General features: G+C 35.0%; 1 protein-coding gene across 1 annotated transcript; it reads right to left on the bottom strand.

Annotated features, from left to right (window-relative positions):
- Positions 1 to 869: 869 nt before the first annotated feature.
- On the bottom strand, positions 870 to 20,980 carry LOC104910868 (huntingtin-like). Its single transcript, XM_031553208.1, has 22 exons — positions 20,824 to 20,980; positions 19,818 to 19,976; positions 19,634 to 19,731; positions 18,012 to 18,151; positions 17,435 to 17,498; positions 16,957 to 17,057; positions 16,038 to 16,184; positions 14,966 to 15,086; positions 14,705 to 14,781; positions 11,835 to 11,986; positions 9,965 to 10,167; positions 9,154 to 9,280; positions 8,570 to 8,697; positions 7,657 to 7,767; positions 7,060 to 7,137; positions 6,214 to 6,437; positions 5,572 to 5,650; positions 5,264 to 5,425; positions 4,254 to 4,309; positions 3,450 to 3,598; positions 2,774 to 2,910; positions 870 to 1,022 (listed from the first exon to the last, which is right to left on the bottom strand). Exons 1-22 carry the CDS (start codon positions 20,837 to 20,839, stop codon positions 885 to 887), a joined length of 2,667 nt encoding a protein of 888 aa, XP_031409068.1. The 5' UTR covers positions 20,840 to 20,980; the 3' UTR covers positions 870 to 884.
- Positions 20,981 to 21,574: the final 594 nt, after the last annotated feature.

The raw sequence follows: 21,574 nt of genomic DNA on the forward strand, positions 1-21,574 counted from the left end.
AAAAAAAAAAAAAAATTGTCTTCTTCCCAGATACGAAAGGTCTACTCTTCAACCCCTAGCTTGCAGGCCAGTTTTGGGCTCCCCATTAAGACAGACATATGCACACACAAGAACAAGCCCAGCAAAGCACCACACAGATTATTAAGGGCTTGGAGCATTTGTCATACAAAGGGAGACTGGAGAAGGCTTGTTGGGAATCTTAACAGTGTCTACAGTTATCTGACCACAGAGAAGACAAAAGTAGTGAAGATACAAATAGTTAGAATCTGCTCAGTAGTATCTAGTGATGAGAAGCAATATATATAAGTTGAAATAAAGAAAGCCCCATTTAAACACAATTTCTTTCTCCCCCTCCCCCCCCTTTTTTTTTTTTAAGCTCCCTATGAGGATGTTCTAACACTGGAAGAGGTTCGAAGTAATGGAGTCAAAATCTGACTGCACATGGTCCTAAGCAGCCTACTCCAGTAGACAGTGCTTTGAGAAGACAACAAATCTCTAGAAATCTGCTTCAGCTTCAAATACTTTGTAATTCAGAGACTAATAAACGCAGTTTTGGGTGATGCTATTTCATTCTCTTCACTAAAAGAAATGCCATTAGACCCACTTCAGTTAAGAAAAAGTAATTTTTACATTCTGTAACAGTGGGAGAATCTTCACACCATTATTAAGTGCTCTGAATGAGACACAATTCTGCACATAAAGTAGTAAAAACTTTATCTAGGAATAGTCTAAAAGGTGCTGCACATTCTTCAACAACTTAATTTAATCTACAGTAATTATCTTCCAGGTAAGGTGGTCACACTTTAAAGAAAACACAGAAATCACAATACTCAAAGCTATTATTACAGCAATCAATGTAATGATTAGTTGGGATGTTAATAGTTTTAAAAAATTACACAAATAACCTGTTGTTTTGCAAGCATTGGGAGAATAATGTCAGCTATTTGCCGAGATAATCTCTTCCATTTGTCTTCATTTTCTTTATGACACTGTTGCAATACTAAGATGAACATTTCCAGCACCTGAGGAAAAGTCCAAAAGAACACAAGTAAATACCCATACTATCAGGAAACATTCAAGTAATACAGTAATGCAAAAAATATTTACTGCTTTATCAATCTGCCAAAAAACAAAGAAAAGAAAATTTGCATGAGAAACCAGACTATTTTAAAATTTAATTTTCAGATTAAAATTTTGTTCTTAGTTGCAATTTTTTTTTGTTTTTGCTTTCTTTTAAAAAGAATTTTCCATTTTTTTCTACAAACTTCAAATAAAATGCTTTCTAGTCCTTCTTAAACTGCATTTGTCAAAATACTCTCAATGGAAAAAAGGACGGTAAAGCTGAGTGCTGTATCACATACTCAACAAAAGGGGAGGGGAGGGAAGAAAGTAATTTTCCACATTTATAGTCTTTCTTATAGAACTTATTTACCTGAGATAAACAGCTTTAAAATAAAATTTTAAAAGAAATTCTTCAATTTAGCACACTAACGGCAAGGATCACACTCTCTAGCTGAATGTGTTTCTGGCTTGAGGGTTATGGAGACAATACTTTCCAAGGGAGGCAGGCCAAAAACACAGCAGGCAGGAATGTTAGTTTAATGACTGGGATGTGGGACACAAGAATCTGGTTCAGAAAATTAGTTAGGCAGAGCATACATAATCAAGTAGTGCAGCATCAGAAACTTAGCCAATCGGATAAAAGTATAAAAGTATAAAAGTGTTCTGTAGTGGTCCCTAGCACAGCCAAAGACCTGTCCAGAGGTCAGCTTATACACACTGTATGAATAGAACAGGAGGAGTAATAGCTACAAAGAGGATGGTGAGGGATGAAGAGCAATGCATAGGCGATCTTTAACAGATTAAGTGTCAGAAGAGGATTTGCAAGCAAGTACAGTACCTTATGTAACACAAAAGTTATTCACTGCTTCACATCATGTGTCTAGAGTGTCATTTCATTTAGATATATTAGTCATTTTATGATTATAAAACTACAAATTCAATAGAGAATGTGGATACACAAAATTATCCCAAGAACACGCAGTTCTAACACATTATTTTGACAAACTGTACTGCCTTTTTCCAACTATTCTCAGAAAATACATTGCATATGCCAGAATTTCGTCATCGTGTGAAAAGGCAAAGTATGTTAACTTTTATCATCACCTGAAATAGCAGTAACATCTCATGGTAATTAAGTAACTTCTCTAAAAAAATTACTACTTTGGTTTTATTGTAACGGGAGAGTATTGAAGAAAGTAATTCTAACACTCCCTTGTAACATAAAATTTTCCAAATCCATGAGATCTGGGGCAAGGTGGTAAGCAATAACAACTGTGCAGCTACCAGTCTCATTGTCTTATTAAAATATATTTGAGAATTTTAACACGAAGATATTACAGGAACATTTGAATAATCACTAAGCAGCATATTTCTTACTTCTAATCCTACTTCTCTTCAACTTTCCACCCCATTCTTTCAAATGTATTGAATCACAATTGCAACACTTCACTAGAGCTTCTCAGGGCTTTGTCACCTAGGCTTGTCTGAGATCTAACAGACATTTATTTGACTTGCAACACTGATTCGTAGTGCAGAAGCTTCCTCCTATTCCAAAAATCTCTGCATACTCTCCACATAATGAACACACAGAGTCTAGCTGTTCAAGATCTGTGTAAAAAGATCATCAGCATGGCCTGTTAGCTTTTTAGCAATCGAAACAATGTTAACGTTATCACAGAACACAAACAGAGATATCATCATCCACTTTTACCTGATGGTACTGAATAAGTCTCAGCAGCATTGACACCACTACCTCCTTCTGGGTTTCCAACTCTTTTCCAGCATCAGCTTTATTTGTTCCTCTTAACACAAACAGATCATGAACGATGGGCTGCAGAGCTGGTATTGCTAAAATGAGATTTTTTTCTTGCTTTAGCATGAGACAAGCCATTCTTGAGCAGCATCTAACAACTTAACTAATAAAACTGCATTTTTTGGTTTTTCTTTCCCTTCTCCACAAAAATAAAAGCTTCTGACACAGATATCTTTTTACTTCTAGTATAAGAAAGATCATATTACATACAAATTTGCCCATTCTCACAGAGATAAAAATCTTTTTCAAAAAGGTTTTTCAGCAAAATCACTGGTAAGTATAACATAGATTATTTAAAAGATGAAAGTGGAGGAAAGGAAAGAAGACTAAGAATCAAAATCAAGGACTTCAAAATATTGCTTTGAAATACTGTTGTGGACTAACATTATTAGGGTATAACAAACTTCCTGAAGAACTCAAGTGAAACTTATTTCATGTATTAAAATTTAAAAGCTAGCATTTTCTGATACAATCAGTATGATCTCCATTTTCTAAAGCTTAGTACTCACTAGTGGTTTTAATTTATTGCTAAACTATCACTAATTTTGCAGAGTTGTCTTGTTTTTTAAATTACCATGCGTAACAGCTTTCCTCCCACTGGCCATGATGCCATCACACAGCTGAATGATCTTTGGAATTCCAATTATCTGTTTGGAATGATACCGCTCGTAAGACAGCAACACCAGAAAAAAGAAGATATTTGGAATAACTGCTTCTGATTCTCTGAAAATAAAAAAAGTCAAGCTTGAATTGCAGAACTCTGTTTAGTAGAAATGAATCTGTCTACACTAAGAATCTTTTAAACAAGTGTGGTTTTTTTCTGCTTTTACACAGTATTCCAGTAATTTGTGCCTCATTCTTTAGTACGATTTTTTTCAAAGGACTTCATTTATTTCAAATTTTGACAATTGCTCAGTTACTAAATTATAGTATACTAATTAATGCACACAATAAGAGATATGGTTGACAAAAATTCCATTGCACTGCTTGTGATGTTGCACTAGGTGCAAGAAAACAAAGAGTAGCAGATGTGCAGAATACAAAATGGATTCATCCTGAGTCCACAGTAGCTCTCCCTTCAGCAGGTGAATCCTATCAAGAGCTGATTTCTGAAAGTAAAACCTTGGGGGATTTCCCAAATAAATAATTTTTAAATACCAAATTGAGAAACAGCACAACATAGCTCTTCTTCAACCGCACGGAATCTAAATCTTCTGAAAGGTCTACAACTGAGGGCAGAAAATACACAGGTTCATTGCCTAGAATGTAACTACTTTTTCTCATAAAGCAGAAATAACTAGCAAATCTAACCACTACTACAATTTAGAATAAGAATTGTAAACTCCCACTGTTCAAAGAATCTTTTCTAATTTCATACCTGAATTGTCCTACTTCAATGTATTCAAACTGCTTTAGCACAAATCCAATGAACACCTGAAGAGAATGAAGAGTTAAAACTTTACATAACAGAAACAAACAAATTCACATTTGAAATTGTTTTGATGGAGTTACAGAAGTGTGAGCTTTGGCAGGAGAAAAAGAAAAGGCATGCACTGAAAATCAATTATATTTACAGTTCACTGGTATTTTAAGAAATGTTTCCTGTAGAGTTACAAAGATCTTGAGAATCTCATTGGTGGTACTGACTACTGCTATGCTCATTACAGTTTACATGAATTTAGGCTGAATTTTAGCTGTAAATGTTGTATATTTAATAATATAACTTTATCTCTCACTCTTGTAACATGATATTTGAGGCATTAATGTCACAAAGTCAGGAATCAATCAAAAAGCCTCAAATCCAGCATTCATGTATTACGAATCTGTGCAATAATTTACAAGAAAGTTACAACTGCAACTCATACTAGTTTATAAAAATACTGAAAATAGCGTAGTGAATAAAAATTAAACTTCATTGTTACAAATTTACCGTTTTTAATGGACAACCACAAATACTTTGGTATTTACCACTACATTCTCCCTCACTATCAAAATCAAATAATGTCTATCAACCACAATGCTCACTACCAGTCCATGCTCTTAATGTAGGATATTTCCATTTTACTATTTGTAAATAAACTTTTAATTTAATACTATTAATTAAAACAATACTAGTTGTATCATCCACATCATCTTATTGCTATAGTCAAAGTGATTAACAGTTCTTCTATACTTGTTGCAGAGAGTACAAAGTCATTTATATTGATATAAAGCCAGGAATCTGAAGCTCCTTATAGTTGGTGGGGCACTTTCATCTTGCTTCATGTCTTTGTTTTAACCAACATTATAATGAATGAATTGTGGCAAATATATATATTTTTTTACTGTAAATAATTACCCTGCTAGTGATATCCTTGTTTTACAAATTTGCAGAAATAAGGTACCAACCTGATCCGAATCCAGAAGACAGTAGTTAACTCGTAGCTGAACCAGTTGAGCAAGCAAGTCTAAAACTTGTCTCTGCAGCTGTACTGATGTTGTTGTAGTGTATTGTTTCAATGCTTTTATGACAAGGGGTTCAAATAAACGAATGTGATTGTGAATAGCATTCTGTAATAGAGAAATTTTGAAGTAATCTAATATCTGAAAGTCTCATTCAAAACCGAATTACTTTTTAAGAGTAAAAAGTAAACGGGGGAAAGTGTTTTAAAACTATTGTACAGCACATTCAGAAGGAAGTACATAGACACGAGTACCTTATCAGCACGGTGCTTTGCTGCACTGGTAATATTAGTTTTCAGCTGTGTAGAAACTTTCTGCAGCACATCAAACCACCTGTGATAAAACAAGAAAAACATGTACTAAAAAAAAAAGAGGTATAAACAAGTGGTGCTTAGAAGCATTTTTACCTGATGCTACTTTTAATTAATTGACTGCTTCAAGAATCTTCGTAAAAGATGAACAGAAACAACCTACAGTATGCTATATCAGAATCACACAGATATGAAGACAACAAACTTCTAGTAGAGATAGTATTTCTGTTGTCTGTTAGTCATTTTCCAGCCTTTTCTTTAAGACTATTGACTGTTCACTACAGGTAGAAAATTGGCTAAATAGTTGTACTCAAATCTATTTTAAACTATTATGATTTGAAAAAAATTAAGCAATACCCATTTTAATGCCTTAACTTTGATTTGGGAAACACACTAGTGATAATCAATAGCATTCCACCCAGGACTGCCATGAAAAGATACAACACTCAAATCTACAAGAAATAACACGCTATACTGTAATTTCATATTACTTACAATACTCCTTTATGATATTTACGTTTATGTAAAACACTAAAAAATTATTCTACTTCAAGCCAACATTATGTTGAAAGAGAAAAAAATTACCCTGAAGCATCGTGTTCTTGCTCAGCCTGAACCATATTCCTTAGACTTGCATCAGCAAGTGCCTGTGTAAAATGTGTATATGGTGCCATGAAGCAGTAATGATAGAGACCAGGTCTCAAATTGGAAGAACCTAAGCGTTGAGCTTTGCCTTGAGCTTTGCTGGTGTTTGAAGACAAGCCATCATACTGAGAAGCCAGATTTGTCCCAAATAATGTTTTCAGTAACTAGAGAAAAAAAAATGGGGAAAAAAATATTATCATTTTAGTACTACACAAAACTTTACTCCTCGCCCTCCCAAAGAACTACAGAGGGAAGATCATCACAAACTGAAAGTGTAAACTGTGGATCGCATAGTCAAATATGAGACAACAAAAGAAAAGCTGGAAGAATTAATGGAACAATCTACATCTCAGCCCAAAAAAGATATGGAAACAGTTCACTTGCAAAAACAACCATGGGACAATTTAGAACAGTCTACTGAAGCTCTCTTCCCACCAAAATTAAACTGTGATAACTTGAGCCTAGATGCTCACCTGGAAACTTGCAGAAATCTATCATTAACAGTGTTCTTTGCTTTCCAGGTCTTCTGATATAGTTAAATGGCTACAGAACACATTTGGGAAGACAGGAAACAAAACTTATTTTCTAAGCATTTAGTAAGATATTCAAACTGGAAGCAGTTCAAGAGGAAACTGAGCTATTCAGATAGCAAAAAGTTTCAGAACAGATGATGAAAATTTCCCCACACTGCCTCCCTAAGAAGTATGAGGGGCCATAATCAGAATCCAGCTGATATGCACAGGATGTCAGGTTAAGCCTTAGAGTAACCAAAAAGTTACTCCTTACCTGCTGTACACAAACTGTTGCCATTGTTGGTTCTCTGTTGAAACATGATTTTAGATATCCCAGGATTTCTTCCACACACTACAAAAAAAAAAAGCAGAAAAACAGCTTAATAGTATTTTGCTTTATTATATAAAAGCATTAATGTGAAAATTGGACAATGCAAGATCTGCTTCGCTACTCTTGAAATAGCACAATGCCCAACATCATAGATAATGAAAATTTCAAACACAAGAGAAGAGAGGAGAAGGCCTGTCCTTCTCATATTTAATGTGATGTATTTAAGTACACTGTATTGCTGCAGTAAGAATGACTTAAGGGAAACTATCTTGTTGAAGAAAAAAAATAGAGAAAGAGAGAAAAATTCTCCACATGAAACAAAGGAAGTATAAATCTACTACAGCTTTCAAGAGCATCAATTTAACACAGTAAATTTGCTTTAGTATTTTACCCGGCCTTCTGGTAATACAACACCTCCTTGGAATACTGTCTTTTACAACAATTTTTAAATCCATGACACATGCTTCTTCCTGGTAGAACAACAAACGGGAACAACTTAACTGCAAATAAACACAAACAGTAACCAAACACATCTTGTACCTTTCCAATGTCCTGAAGAGTTGCAAGTTCTAAGATTTGGGACAGAACATCTAAGGCAGACCGTAAGAAGCATCCAAACTTTTCATTACTGTTCTGAAGATCTAAAGTAACCTGGTAACAAAAATAAAATAAATCTTTTTCTTAACAGTTAGAGGAGAAGGAGACAGAAATTGCAGAAAGAAACATATTGACACAAAACAGTCTCCTAAAATTTCACTGTAGTTCAATCAGCATCACTGGAAGCTTAAACTCCCATACGAATTGCTGAAGATAGAACTTTATTCTGATTAAAGAAAGAAAGGCATCTTTTATCTTGCAGTAGTTGCAGTATCTGGGAAGGCCTACAATGCTGATAAATAATGGAGGAGTGATAAGGTATTTCTCAGAAACGTAGTAGGTGTTTAAGAATCCACCCTTCTGAAGTGCAGAAATCAAAATACTACACCTCCAAGGAATTCACCACCTATTATCTACACTAATGAGGAAAACAATTTACCCATCCTGGAATAAACTGTTGAGAGACATTGTAATCCATATGGCACTGCAAAACAGTGAAGGATCACTTAGTATAAATAATGGCAACAGACAAACAAGAAACCTGGTGACAATGCGTAACAGGTTTTGGGGTTGTTTCCTTAGTGATAGAGTGTTTTTATTTTGGTTTTAAAAGGTGGATTTACTGCTTACAAAATCAAGCAAATTAGACCCTCAATACTACTTAAGATTTGGACAGTTTGAGCTTCTCAGTGAATCTTGCTTCCCAGTTTAAGTCAGTTGAAACAATTTTACCTGGCTTTGTAAATTTAGTAACAGAATGCTGGGGATTACTGCCTCAGCAGAGCCAGAACCATGTTTAAGGTAAATAAAGTAACTGATCAAGCATACTCTGAATCAATCAAATATCATACGGTACCTTATAGTTAGCATGGGTTGCTTTCAAGACATCGTATAACTTCAGATATGATGGAAGATGATAAAAGCTTCCCACTGAAGATGATTTACTTGTTGTAGCAGGAGCACTAGCATCAGTTTGCCTAGTAGCTTAAAAATATATTATTTATTAGCATGATATGCTTTATCTAGAGTGCTCATTACACACAACTTAATATAATTTAACATATCTGATTTTTAAACAAAATGTCCAAGTTAACAGCATGAATTTTTGGATCTGGATGCATATTTGAAAATTGCAGAAACCAAACTATATAAATAGAAAGTTGGCAATCCAAAACAAAAACAAAAAAAAGAAAAAAAGGATTCAGAAGTTGCTTGTACCTAAACAGCACAGTCATTTTCCATAGAAAAAGAAGCACTCCAACCACAGTTGCTCTTCCTGCTACACAATACTGAAAAGAATCTGAACTTCTGAGAGTAAACCAGACAACCTTTCCATCTACAATTTAAGGCAAGCTACTCAATTATTTCTACCCTCTATGTTGTTCCCATACTCCTATTAAGCCTCCCACCTAGTGTCTCCATTTAAGTATCTATGCCTACCTGGACTAGTTTCACCACCTTTTTTAGGGCTCATTGGCACAGAAACCTGCTCTACAGGCTCCTTCTCTTTCCCCTTCCTCCGAATTGGACTAAGAGAAGGTGGGTTTGTGAGAGAAGGCAACGCTGTCTAGAATTAAAAAAAAAACAAAACATTATTAATTATGTATGCAAAAGTAGCTTTTGTACTTCTATAAAAACATAAACACATTCGCACTTCGTTTAAACTACCTTTTATTTGACTGTCAGTTTAATCAAAATGTCTCAACTTTTAGGTTTAGGACATGGATTTCCTGTGTGAAAAGGAAGAAGTTAAATATATTCTCTAATTTCTTCTCAACTTTAGCCAACCAGACAGAAACAGAACTCAATGGCCAAAAATTATTTTGATCCCAGATAAAAGAATGTAAAAAAAAAATAACAACACTTTTCTAAAACATTAAGAAATCACTAATCCTAATAATATTACCTTACAGTCACTAATTCAATTTCAAAACATAGATACTTCAAAATAATAAACATCAAAAAATCTCACATGACTTATTTCAGAAATGAGAATATTTTCTGCAGGACGTTCAGAAGACGAGAGTTATTGCTTGGATCATTCACCAATAAGTCTTTCTTCATCCCCTACATTTTTTACAAGGGGGAGTGAGAGCAGTGTGGTAGAGTTCAGCTGCCTACTAGTGTGAAACCAACACACGACGAAGGCGATTAGATTGTTGCTTGTGTCAGCTCTAAAATGCCTACCCTCGAACAGTATTGAACTCAACAATATTTAAGTCATGCAATTTTATTTGTTTGTAATACATACTTTTACTGCTGGGCCAGGAGGAACATCATCCATTACATGTGCACAAATATTAATGACCTTCAGCAGATGAGAAAAGAGCTGTTCTACCAAAGTGACGAGAGTTCGATCTGCCAGAGCTGGCCATGGTTCCTCCTGCTTTGCAGCTCCTTGGTTTGAATCTTCTTCAGCGCTCCAAGGGTTCTTTAAACACTTCGGAGCACTTGCTGTAACAGGAATCAGATAAATTAAAGAAAATAAATTTTGCAATAAAGAATGCTTATCATCTTTAAGAATAGATATTCAAATAGAAAAAGAGCTTATGTTTTCAAAAATAGCAGTATGAGCACAGTTTTAAACAGGTTAAAAAAAGAGAGCTCCTTATATCCAGCTTGCAATGAACATAATGGACTTTCCCCTAGGCAAATTAGGGCAAATTTACAACTTTGAGGTAGTATCTAAATGGCTTGCCTTAGCTGAGAGTAGTAAAATCTAAGCAAATAGAATTACTCTTTATAAAAAGTTATCAAACTTCCTCTATCAAGGAAGAAGAGAATTAAGGTCAAGAGCCATGTTAATGATTAAAAAAAAAAAATACAAAGCAAGCAAACAAAAAAAGAAAACAAGAAAAGGCAGAATTACAGCTAACTAAAAGTAGCTTCTTGTCTACTAGGACTGATATTCTGAAGTGACTGTTTCCAGGAGCACTTACATGATTTTTTCATGCTGTCTCATAATAAATCTATCAGAAAGCAACATAATAGTACAACTAAACAGTACATTTAGCAAAAGAAGCATCAAAACTACACTGGTTTCAATTTGTTTGCTAAAACTGAAAGAAACATTTATAAACCAACAAATAAATGGCAAAACATTTGTCAGTTGTGTGAGCCCTGGATTAGTTTTTCTCTTGACAGCTCTCTCCTCCAAAAGGAGCACAGGAAAAACCCAAGATGCACGTGTCAGATCTAACTAACCTAACATACCTTGCCCTTCCACACAACAGAAAACAGAAGAAATCTCATGAGGTCACTTGTTCATTCCACAGCTTTAAAAGAAGAGTTAGTTACACATACATGAATCTTAACATGCTTTGAATTCACTTTCAGAGACTGTTTCACCTCCGGAAACTTTTACAGAACTTCAATGTTCTTACAAGAACACCTGAAAATGCTTAGTAAGCAGTTGAAGTACTTACACTTATGTAATTAATGGAGTAAAAATGTTTTCTTTGTCTTTGCTATGTTGTTGCTTTCATAAATACATGTGAATGCATATGTAGTCATTTAACAATACAAGACACATTTTTGAGTGTCCTTATTAGGGAATTATACTTTTGTTCTTAGAAGACACTTCCAATTTGTTAAGATATTCTGAAGTCCGAAGTCTGTCATTTAAAACGTTGGCAACCACTGAAGGCTGGTATTGCCTGTAAATTTTTTAAGTGCACGCTATCTGATTGTTATTAATGAAGCTAAAAGCAACACCAAAATAGTCAAGAGAACCCTGGGGAATCCTTTAACATTTTTTAAAAATTACTCTAAACCTAAAAATGCATAAAGCTCTTACACTGCAAAACAGGTCTTACAAAACACAAGTAGAACTTTCAACTTCTAGAACAGAGGAATGGGAAGAGATGATGACCAGATCCCACTTAGCATTTTGGTTTTCATCGATGCAGAAATCAATCCACACTTCTAGCTAGCAAATGTGGACGAAATTCAGCTGTTCAGAAGAAAAAAGCCTACTGCCCAGAAGTGTTTCAAACCTCATGAGTGTGAAGTTCTGTCTCTATTTCTTCTGCCCAATCTTCCAAGTATTTTGCCCAAGAGGGTAAGATAAACATGTTCTGATGCTAATAGTAAAAATGATGGGATATTTCTTTTTCCCTTACCTGCAAGCAAGTTTCCAGTCAAAATCAAAGCATCCTGATGAGCAGAAAGGTCCAAAGGAAACCATGTTGATGAAAGAAGAGAGAGGACCATGCCGGCCATTCCAACAGTGCAGCCCTTCTGAGTGTCATCTGAAGAACTTGGTTGGGAAACACTAGAGGTACAATTTTGGAATGTCATGATTTCTTTTTTGAGAAGCCTCAAGAACACTAATAGTTAAATTAAACCACTAATCTTAAAAATAAAAAATCAGTACTAAAGAACAAAACATTTAATAATTGAGCATGAGTTTCAAAAAAAAAAATCTACAGCAGAGACCTGAAAATATTTTGTATTCTTGAAGAGCTTTTTATTTATTTATTAAAAAATAGCAAGTATCAAAGGTGCTAGTGACATCTACTGAACAACAGACGAATTCAATATTTACTTGCTAAATGCCATGGTTTAGAACTATCTCCAGGTAAAAGGACTGAAAATATGCAGAGTAGGGACAGGAGATGTAAGCTATTGCATAAAACTTTTTTTTGCTACATAGCAAAGTAGGAAGAATTTAGGCAATTGTAATAATAGAATCACCCAGCCATCAACTCATCTCCACCATGCCCACTAAACCACGTCACTCAGTGCCACACAAACGTACTTCTTTAACATCCCTACGGTTGGTGACTCCTCTACCTCCCTGGGCAGCCTGTTCCAATGCTTCACTACTCTTTCTGAGAAGAAATTTCTCCTTATATCCAACCTGAACCTCCCCTGGAACAACCTAAAATCATTTCCTCTTGTCCTACCACTTTTACCCAGGAGAAAAGACCGACTCCCACCTCATTACAATCTCCTTTTCAGGCACTAATGGAGTGTGATAACTTCATGCCCGAGCCTCTTTTTCTCCAAGCAAAACAATCCCAGTTCCCTTAGCTGCTCCTCATAAGACATGCTCCAAACCTGTTACCACCTTCACTGACCCTCTTTGGACACACTCTGGGGCCTCAATGTCTTTTTTGTGTAGTGAGGGGCCCAAAACCAAACACAATACTCAAGGTGTGGCCTTCCCCATGCAGAGCACAGAGGGACAATCACTTCCCCCATCCTGCTGGCTACACTGCTGTTAGCCTTCTTAGCCACATGGGAACTGAAGGCTCATGTTCAGCCAAGTGTCAACGAGCATCCTCAGATCCTTTTCCTCTGTGCAGCTTTCCAGCCACTTTGTCCCAGGCCTGCAGCACTGCATGGGGTTGTGGCCAAAGTGCAGGATCCAGCAAAACATACATTTAGACCCATACAAGACTACCAACTTTATTTCAGGAAAAGACCTTATGTCATCTCTGAATAAAGGGTTTCTTTTAAGATTATTTCTTTTTAAATTCAAAAGTCAAAAGTCAAAAACCTAGTGTTTCAGGTTTAACACAATTAGAATAATTTCAGAAAATAAAATTTACAATAAGCATATTTTTGTTTTGTTTTCTTACAAAACTACGCTAGGAATTATAGTGTAGTTCATTTTAAAATAACATTTAATATCATAATATATTTAATATCATATCTTTTAATATGCAGATGTTGTTTACTTTACATACAGATTAGAAACCATAAGTCGTACAATGCTATGAATTGTATGCTATGCAAATGAATTTTACATAGGAATGCAGCAGTTCCAATGACTGATAAACCATAAGAATTTCAAGACTTCAAAAGACAGAAAAGAATTTCTGTAAAAACTGTCGTGTCTCACATTAAGAGGTTCAAATTTGCAATCTTACTTTCCAGTATGATAAATGCTCACACCACGCAACAAAAATAAAATCCAAATTAATATGAACATAGGTTCAAAACTTGTAAAGAAAGGATCAGAGCAAAGAGTAGAGGTTATGTCATTGCATCATCTATGAATGCTTGGTGCATCTTAAATATAGGTTTTTTTAAGCTATGTAGAACAGAAAACGTCATTGCAAGTCTGCAAAAATAAGGAAGGAACATAAAAAACAAAGCAAACTAGGTTAAAAGTTGAAAGGATAAAAGATAGAATGCTAAAATTGGTTCTAAGCAGTTTGGCTGATAAACATTAACAAGACCCATAAGACATACACTATTAAATAACCAACCCAGCTCCTAAAAGCACTGTGCATTAATTTTGTTTCATGGCTAAATACTAATCATATACTAATGCATTTCACTTGTTATAACAACTTATAAAACTAGACCCGCAGTCTAGTCATCTAAGACAAAAGACAACTTGTAGAGCACATCAAACATGACACACTTATACCCAGAATGGGAATTGGAAAGAAAGACTTGAGAACAAGCAAAAGGAGTATTATTTAAAAAGAAAAAAAAAAATTGTAATAAAGCTTCAGGATACATAAGAATTAAATAACAGTAGAAATGCCTCCTGAGAGTCATACAAAGAAATGCAAAACATTTTTAGCAAGTATGCATACTAACCTAAATATGATAGTACTATGACCTACTAAAGAAATACTTGTAAATATACTTGTCCTGGTCTCAGTTGGGATAGGGCATGACCTGACCATTCTTATAAAATGAGACAACTAAATGCATAACTCCACAAATGGGGCACCAGGTTGATTGGAGGCAATAGAACTCCTAACACTTAGTAACAGCTCTCCAAAATTTTAACAAAATCATTAACAGTGATGAAGAAAGTACATATGTGCACATTTTCAGTAGCTAGTTTTACAGCTCATGTGGCACAGCTCACTGATAGAGACAACAGTGAACAACTTCATACAGAAGAGCAGCTCGTAAGATGAGCTTAACAGTAAGTATCTGAACTGGAACATTTGATACTGAAGTGAGAGTACTATGTTTTCAAATGCATTAATTTAGAAGCACGAATACTGGATGAAGAACATACCCACAGTGCCATCCCACAGTCCAGGTGCAGACTGGAAAGGTTGTGGAGAGAAGACACAAAGCTTCACAGCAGCCAAACTGAAAAGTCAAAACCAAGCATGAATCACTGGAAGTGTCAGCAACAACAACAAAATACCTTAAAAGTGAGAATTAAATATATTGTTATTGTCACAATACCAAAGCTGCAGATACATACACTGGAATTTTTAAAAAATAAAAAATAAGAAAAAAGTCAACCATTACAGCAACTCAGAAAACTCACTGTAAGTGATCTTGTAGTGGATATTGTCAATGCATGGGAAATTGCAGCAACAACCCTTGAAAGATTGTTTTCCATAGTGACATCTGTTGGACTTTGCAGCATATTGTAACCTCTGTATGTTCTGAAATAAAAATATTTATAGTACTAAAACACATACTTAACACTCAAACATACCTTAATAAAAAATGGTCATGGGCTAAGTTACTATTACAGAGTTTCTAAGCTTGTTCAAATGCATTAAGAAATACCAAGTATGAGAACATTCTAAATACCAGCTAATTCTATTTTCATATTTAGTTTATTAACCAAATTTCTTTGTTAGCAAACATAAACGAGATCAACTCAGCATTTAACTAGGCTTTCCAGAAATTGTCACTAGTTCAGCATAAATCTCTGCTTTTCCTCAGACTCATCTACCATTTCTGCATGCTCACACACTGCTGTAGAGAATGTGCACCTCACAAAGCTCCGCTGTTTCAAAAATACAACATATAAACTCTGAGTTACATGATCAAGATCATATATTGAAAAGGTACACAGTTAAAAACTTATACAACTGATAGAAGCAAAGAGGTTTCATGTCCATACAGCTCAGGCTGTCTTTAAGACTGAGGGGCAAGTATTAAAGTCTAGGAGTGTATAGTTGGCAGCAAAAACACAGCAACAGGACTCCACTATGAAAATTAGGATTTATACAGGTAGTACAGACTTTTGCAAGACAGTCACTTGATGTTTAGAGCTATAAGCCCTGATTAACATATCTGAAGAACACAATTAGCTGGCAACAGTGCACTTATGCAATTTAATGGACAAAATAGAGTGACCTTGGGATGAAGAGAAGGAAGCTCATCACAGAATAATGACTCACTACAGTTAATGCACAAACATATCACTAGAAACTCACACACCAGTTTATCCCTTAAACCTCAGCCTGTTTCCATGGAGCCTAAAACTACCATAGATGCTCTTACAATTTTGATCAAGAATGCATATGCAAGATTTAAATATGATTTTAGGCATTATGAATTGCAATGTATCCACATTTTAAAGCGAGACAAGCCACACAACATACCTAGTGATAGTGCTCACTGCAAAGTGAGATGGAGGCTGTGTTTCATGCATTAGTAGTTTCAGATAGACGTTGCTTTGGTCCCTTGCTACTGCCACAACTGGATCAGCTTGTCCTTGATCACAGTTATAAAACAGCTTTGGAACAAGCCTTGAAAAAATTGCCCAAAACAAAAATATTTAGAAATTATGTAAAACACAATTCAGAAAGCTGCACATCCTAATCAAACTGTAAATTAAAATAGTTACTAAAACTCACATTGGACTGTTACACTGAATTCATCTTTACACAACTGGTCTCTACTGCGATTAAAGAAAGAAAATAAATGTTCTACATACATGGTAGCTTAAAAATATGTATGTCTTTTCGATAGGATCTCTACCTACACAGATTATAACAACCACTCCTCTAAAGTATTTCTCTGTCAGCATTCTTGAATTGAAATAAACTAACTACCAACTAATTGTTACTGTTTGGTGGCTCTGGACAGTAAATGCAGCTGTAGTAACATACAGACTGCAGCCACTTTTTAACAAGTTTTTAACAAAGAGCATGAAAATTTTAGAATATGCTACATAGAAACCATGTTTGCAAGTTAGGATGACCTAGAAGAACTGTTTCACTTTAGGTTCATCAGCTACTGTGAGGATACTAAACAAATCACTCCTCCATACAAAGTTTTAAGCAGAAAATTAAACTGAAAGTGACTCCCAAAACACGATTATTGTTAAATGTAACTGTAATGCTAATAAAGGCAAAACAAACTCGTCTGATAATTTAGAATGATGCATGCTCCAGATACAACAAAGCTGCATTTGTCTCTTCTGCTTTACTTAAATAAAAACATAACAACACTATGAGGTTATTTTACTTCTTATGTCCACAATGAAAATGTTCATAAACTGTTTTCTGAAATAAATACCTCATTAATGAAGCTGCAGCAACATGTCGTACTCTTGGATCTTCATCTCCAAGCAAACAGATTACAACATCATTGAGCACTCTCTCCTGAAGTTTTAGTAGCTATAGAATAAATTAGTACAGTGAAGTAAATGGAACACTTTCATCATTTGACCAGAACGTTATAAGAGTAATAAGTGAGATTTCTTTTGTTATGCAAGTCCATGAAATAATCTTTACACTAAATTGCAAAAAATACTACTTAAATACAGAAATGCAGAAAGTTTTTAAAAACAAGCAAAACCACAAACAGATCAGAGAACACGAAGATACTGGTATCTCAGTATTACAGCATCTTTCCAATTGTAGTGTCAGAACACGAGTCTAACACATACAAAACATTTACCTATCAGTGCTGATCAAATTTAAACATGAAATACCAAAATTCCACTGGTATTTTAATCCAGAAACAAAATATACTGATTGATTAATTTACTTACACCAGTATAATGATGAACACCTTTGTGCAAGCTGTCAGTTTTTCCTTCCAAAAAGCTGACTAGCCTATGATAAAAAACAATTTAAGATATATTAGCTAACATTATAGGCTATTAATCTATCTTCAGTGCTATGGGCATTTTATTTATATGCTTATTTTTGAAAACACAGTTGCAGAAAAAACCCGATAAGTAAACACACGATTGGTTGGCTTTAGAAAAGGCAGGTTACTTGCTGAACTACTCCCTGGCTAGTGCAACAGAAGAATTACATTTCCTTATTAAAAACCTTCATTTACCCTTTAAAATTGTATCAGGCAGTTTTGAAAAGATGGTTAACACATTCCGAACATCACTGTTTAAAGATACCTTCAGACAAATAGATTAAAATCTCCCATACAGTATTATTAGTCCCAGTAACTTGACAAAGGAATTCAGATATTTGTTACAAAAATGATTGGTCTGAACTAGTTTTATGGAACTCAAATTTTTCAGAAGGAAAAGCTCTCTACTACTGTTCCAGCATCCTATGTACAGCATCTTTGCTGTTACAATGCACGTGGAAAATATAAACACTTACCGAAAATCCACCTCTGCAAGTGTTTCCAGAAGTTCTGTCCTCACTAGCCAGTATGAGCTATTCTTCAGCGTAAGGAGGTCAACAATTAATTGTAAGCCTAGTTCACTATAACTGCTACTACACAAGCTCATGATGCAATGCTAAAAAGAAAAAACAACTTTCAGTTATACTACAGAAAAGTTTTTCTAAATTCAATTATGCTTGACTACCAACATCTGTTTTATTTAACATGTTGAAGTTATTGCTTAAGAGCTAGCAGAAAAAGCACCAGTGGTAGCTACTTTGGCAGGCTAACCCCATGAAAGCTTCTAAAACCTGCTGCTGAATTTAAACTCCAGAGAGGAAACCAAGCTTCAGAGGACATCCACCCAAATAACAAGGGAGCTTAAGAACACTTACTATTATCTGTTCACAAACAATCTCAGATAGTTTCCCTGGGATATATCTAGACAGATATCTAGATTTTGAAGAAGTCCTGCCTCTTCATTTTAATGACTGCTCAACAATATGAACAACGTGTGACTTTTTCCAAAAGTTACACAACTTTAAGAAGTCTGAGTCTCGTTTTACTACACAAAAGCATACTTTCTCATTTGAGGATTAGCAACTCAAAATGCTTCTCAATATATCTGCTAAATGGTATGTAGTCAGACTGCACTATGTACTGCGAGTAAAAAGTCATAACTGACTAGTGTAAGTTGTCTGAACTCAGCAGTATCTACCAAAATCTTCTAAAATCAAACTAAATCACAAATCAAACCACTACACATAAATAGTGAGAGCATGAAACAGTTGGCTAAAGGGATAGCATTATTCCAGTAGATGGAAAATCCCTCAGATGTGCCACAGATCCCTCTTATTTCATGAAATCATCATTTCATCCACCAAATATCTACATCATACTGAAAGCCACACTGTCTCACTGACGCCTAAGCCGTAATACAGACACACTGTGCCTTTCACTGGTGTATTAATTTCCCTTGGTCTCCATTTTGTCTTCACTCTCCTATTTTTTGGAGTATTTTTAGAAAATTCCTCAAGAAAATATCACTCTGTTTTTAACAGGACAATTTTCACAGATTTTATTACAGAAATAAAGTTTTCACACTGTATCCTGAACTCATAAATTCAGCTATCATTTCTATTCTAACAATTGCCTGAAGGATCTTTCACCCATTTTACAGCAATTATTTGTCTAAGATCTGTCTCAGTTTCATTTTTCTTTTTTAATTATATTAAAAAACAATGATTATTTTCCTTGTCATTACTTTAATCCAGATGACAGAAATTCGTACTTCCCTGCCAAGCCTAGGTAACCTTTATACTTAATGCACTCGCCCTTTTGCTGACTAACTTCACCTTACAGTTCATACCTGTGCATTTTTCATTACCCAAGATATCGTCTTTATATCATACTACTACATGATGTTGGTAAATTATTATTTTCTAGTTGTTTGTTCTTCCGTTTTTATGCCTGAAATTCATGTTTTCTAGAACCAACTTACTGAGGAAGAAGTCTTCTCAGCTCCACGTTCACATACCTGAGAATAGTGGATCCTACACAGTGAATAATGTCCCTGTAATCTGCATGGTAGTGCAAATAGATAATTACTTCTGCTTACCCTCACAGCTGTACAAGCCAGCTTGCATGTAACAGAGGACTCATCTTTCAGTGTTTTCTGTAACAGAGGTATGCAGTCTACCAAGGAAAAGAGATTTCCTAACAAAAAAGAATTCAGAATAATGAAACAAAAGAATGTTTTGGCTACAGAAAAGAAGAGATACATTTAAAAAAAAAAAGGTTACCTGTTGAGCTTCTGACATTTACTAGCCATTTTTCCACATCAAAGCGTGATTTAAGTAGAATAGAATTGATAATTGTTCCACAGAGAATAGCAGTAGCTCCTCTAATCTGGGGATCTCCATGGTCAATGTAGTTCAGAATATCTGATACATACTGCTCCTCTAGGAAAACAAGTTACAACTACTTTATTTTAAAGATACTTGTCTTAGATTCAACTGATCACTAAAAATGTTTCAGTGGAGGTACTGATCATATGGATCAACACCAGCATATTTCCTCAGTAAGCCTTTCTTTGGTCTAACTTACACAGATCTATTCAACGTACTAAACATATTAATCACACCGCTCATACCAACTACTATATCTAAAACCACTGGTGAATCATATCAGAGAATCATAGATTGGCTTAGGTGGGACCTTAAAGCCCATCCAGTCCCAATTTCCTACTATGGACAGGGTTGATACCCACTAGATCAGATCACTCAGGGCCCACCTGTCCAGCCTGGCATCAAACACCTCCAAAGATGGGGCATCCACAATTTTTCCGTACAGCCTCTGCCAGTGCTTCACCACCCTCTGAGTAAAAAATTCCTCCTAATATCTAATCTAAATCTGATGTTGTGTTGCAATCAAAACCAAAATTCTCTGGGGAATCCAAGAAAATGTTATGGTCAACACCCCAGTTTTACCACTATCAGCATCAAAACAGTTAAATTCTCCAAGTCTGCATTGACAATACTGTATAATTTTTAAGATTACATTTTATTATTCATAAAAACTAATCCAATGACATAGAAATCATCTAGAAATTAGAATGAAATAAATTGGAAGCAGCCATGTGAGAAATAAACAACTTTTATGTAGCAGTTGTGCTAAAATAACTTTTACTCGTCTGAATTAATACAAACTGATGCAACATTTGGATTTAAAGAGTTTTCAGTACAGATGCTGCCTCACTTATTTGAAAACCCAAACATACTATTAAAAAAGATGTGAACTACAACATACCATAATCTTCTCCCATTGCTTCCAGGGGTATTTTATACAGTTTGCTGAAGAAAGACTCAGGATGAAGGGCAACAGCTGCTCCAACACAACTTACTGCCAAGGCTTTTACACTGACTCTCACATCTCTATCTGGAACTAAAGCTAGTAAAAGAAAAATAAAATGTTGAAAAGCTTCCTAAATTGTTTTCTAAATTAACTAATAACTCTTTATAATATAAATAGCTTATAGTCTGAATAAAATAGAAAAAGATATTGAGGCCAGAGCAAGTACTTCCATCTTATTAGTGGTAGCAAGCAATTATTTATTTATTGGTAGGAGGAAGAAGACAGTATAATAAATAATGACAATAATCCCCCACTTCCAGGCTCACTTCCTTCACTGCTGAGAACGCAGCTGCTATGTTGCCTTTCCAGGAATAGTACATTAGCAGAGCAATTAATAAGCAATAGGTTAGAAAAAGAACAAACAGACTGAAATGCTCACTTCAGTCATAATGACATACACACATGTACCTGTGACAGACTTCCCAGAGAAAAAAACTAAAACAAATGTATGTATCATACAGGCTTTTCAGAAAAAGCTTGTACGGACATTTTCAAGAAAGGTAAATGATTCCTCTTTTGACCCACACAAGCCTCTTCTAGCAATTGCTTATAATCAAAGATGTTTTTACCTTTTACTGTCTTATATATATATATGTATCATATATACATTTTACGTGTGTGTGTGTGTGTGTGTGTGTGTTTTATT

Source organism: Meleagris gallopavo, chromosome 4 (genome assembly GCF_000146605.3).
Source record: "Meleagris gallopavo isolate NT-WF06-2002-E0010 breed Aviagen turkey brand Nicholas breeding stock chromosome 4, Turkey_5.1, whole genome shotgun sequence".
NCBI classification, from domain to species: domain Eukaryota; kingdom Metazoa; phylum Chordata; class Aves; order Galliformes; family Phasianidae; genus Meleagris; species Meleagris gallopavo.

Bases quoted from the DNA above. Each gene is read 5' to 3' on its own strand.
- LOC104910868 (XM_031553208.1), bottom strand. The intron at 15,087-16,037 runs GTATGTTGTGTG...TTTTTATTTCAG, and splicing joins GCAGTGAGCACTATCACTAG to AACATACAGAGGTTACAATA. The intron at 7,768-8,569 runs GTACCGTATGAT...TTTTGTTACCAG, and splicing joins CAACCCATGCTAACTATAAG to GTTACTTTAGATCTTCAGAA.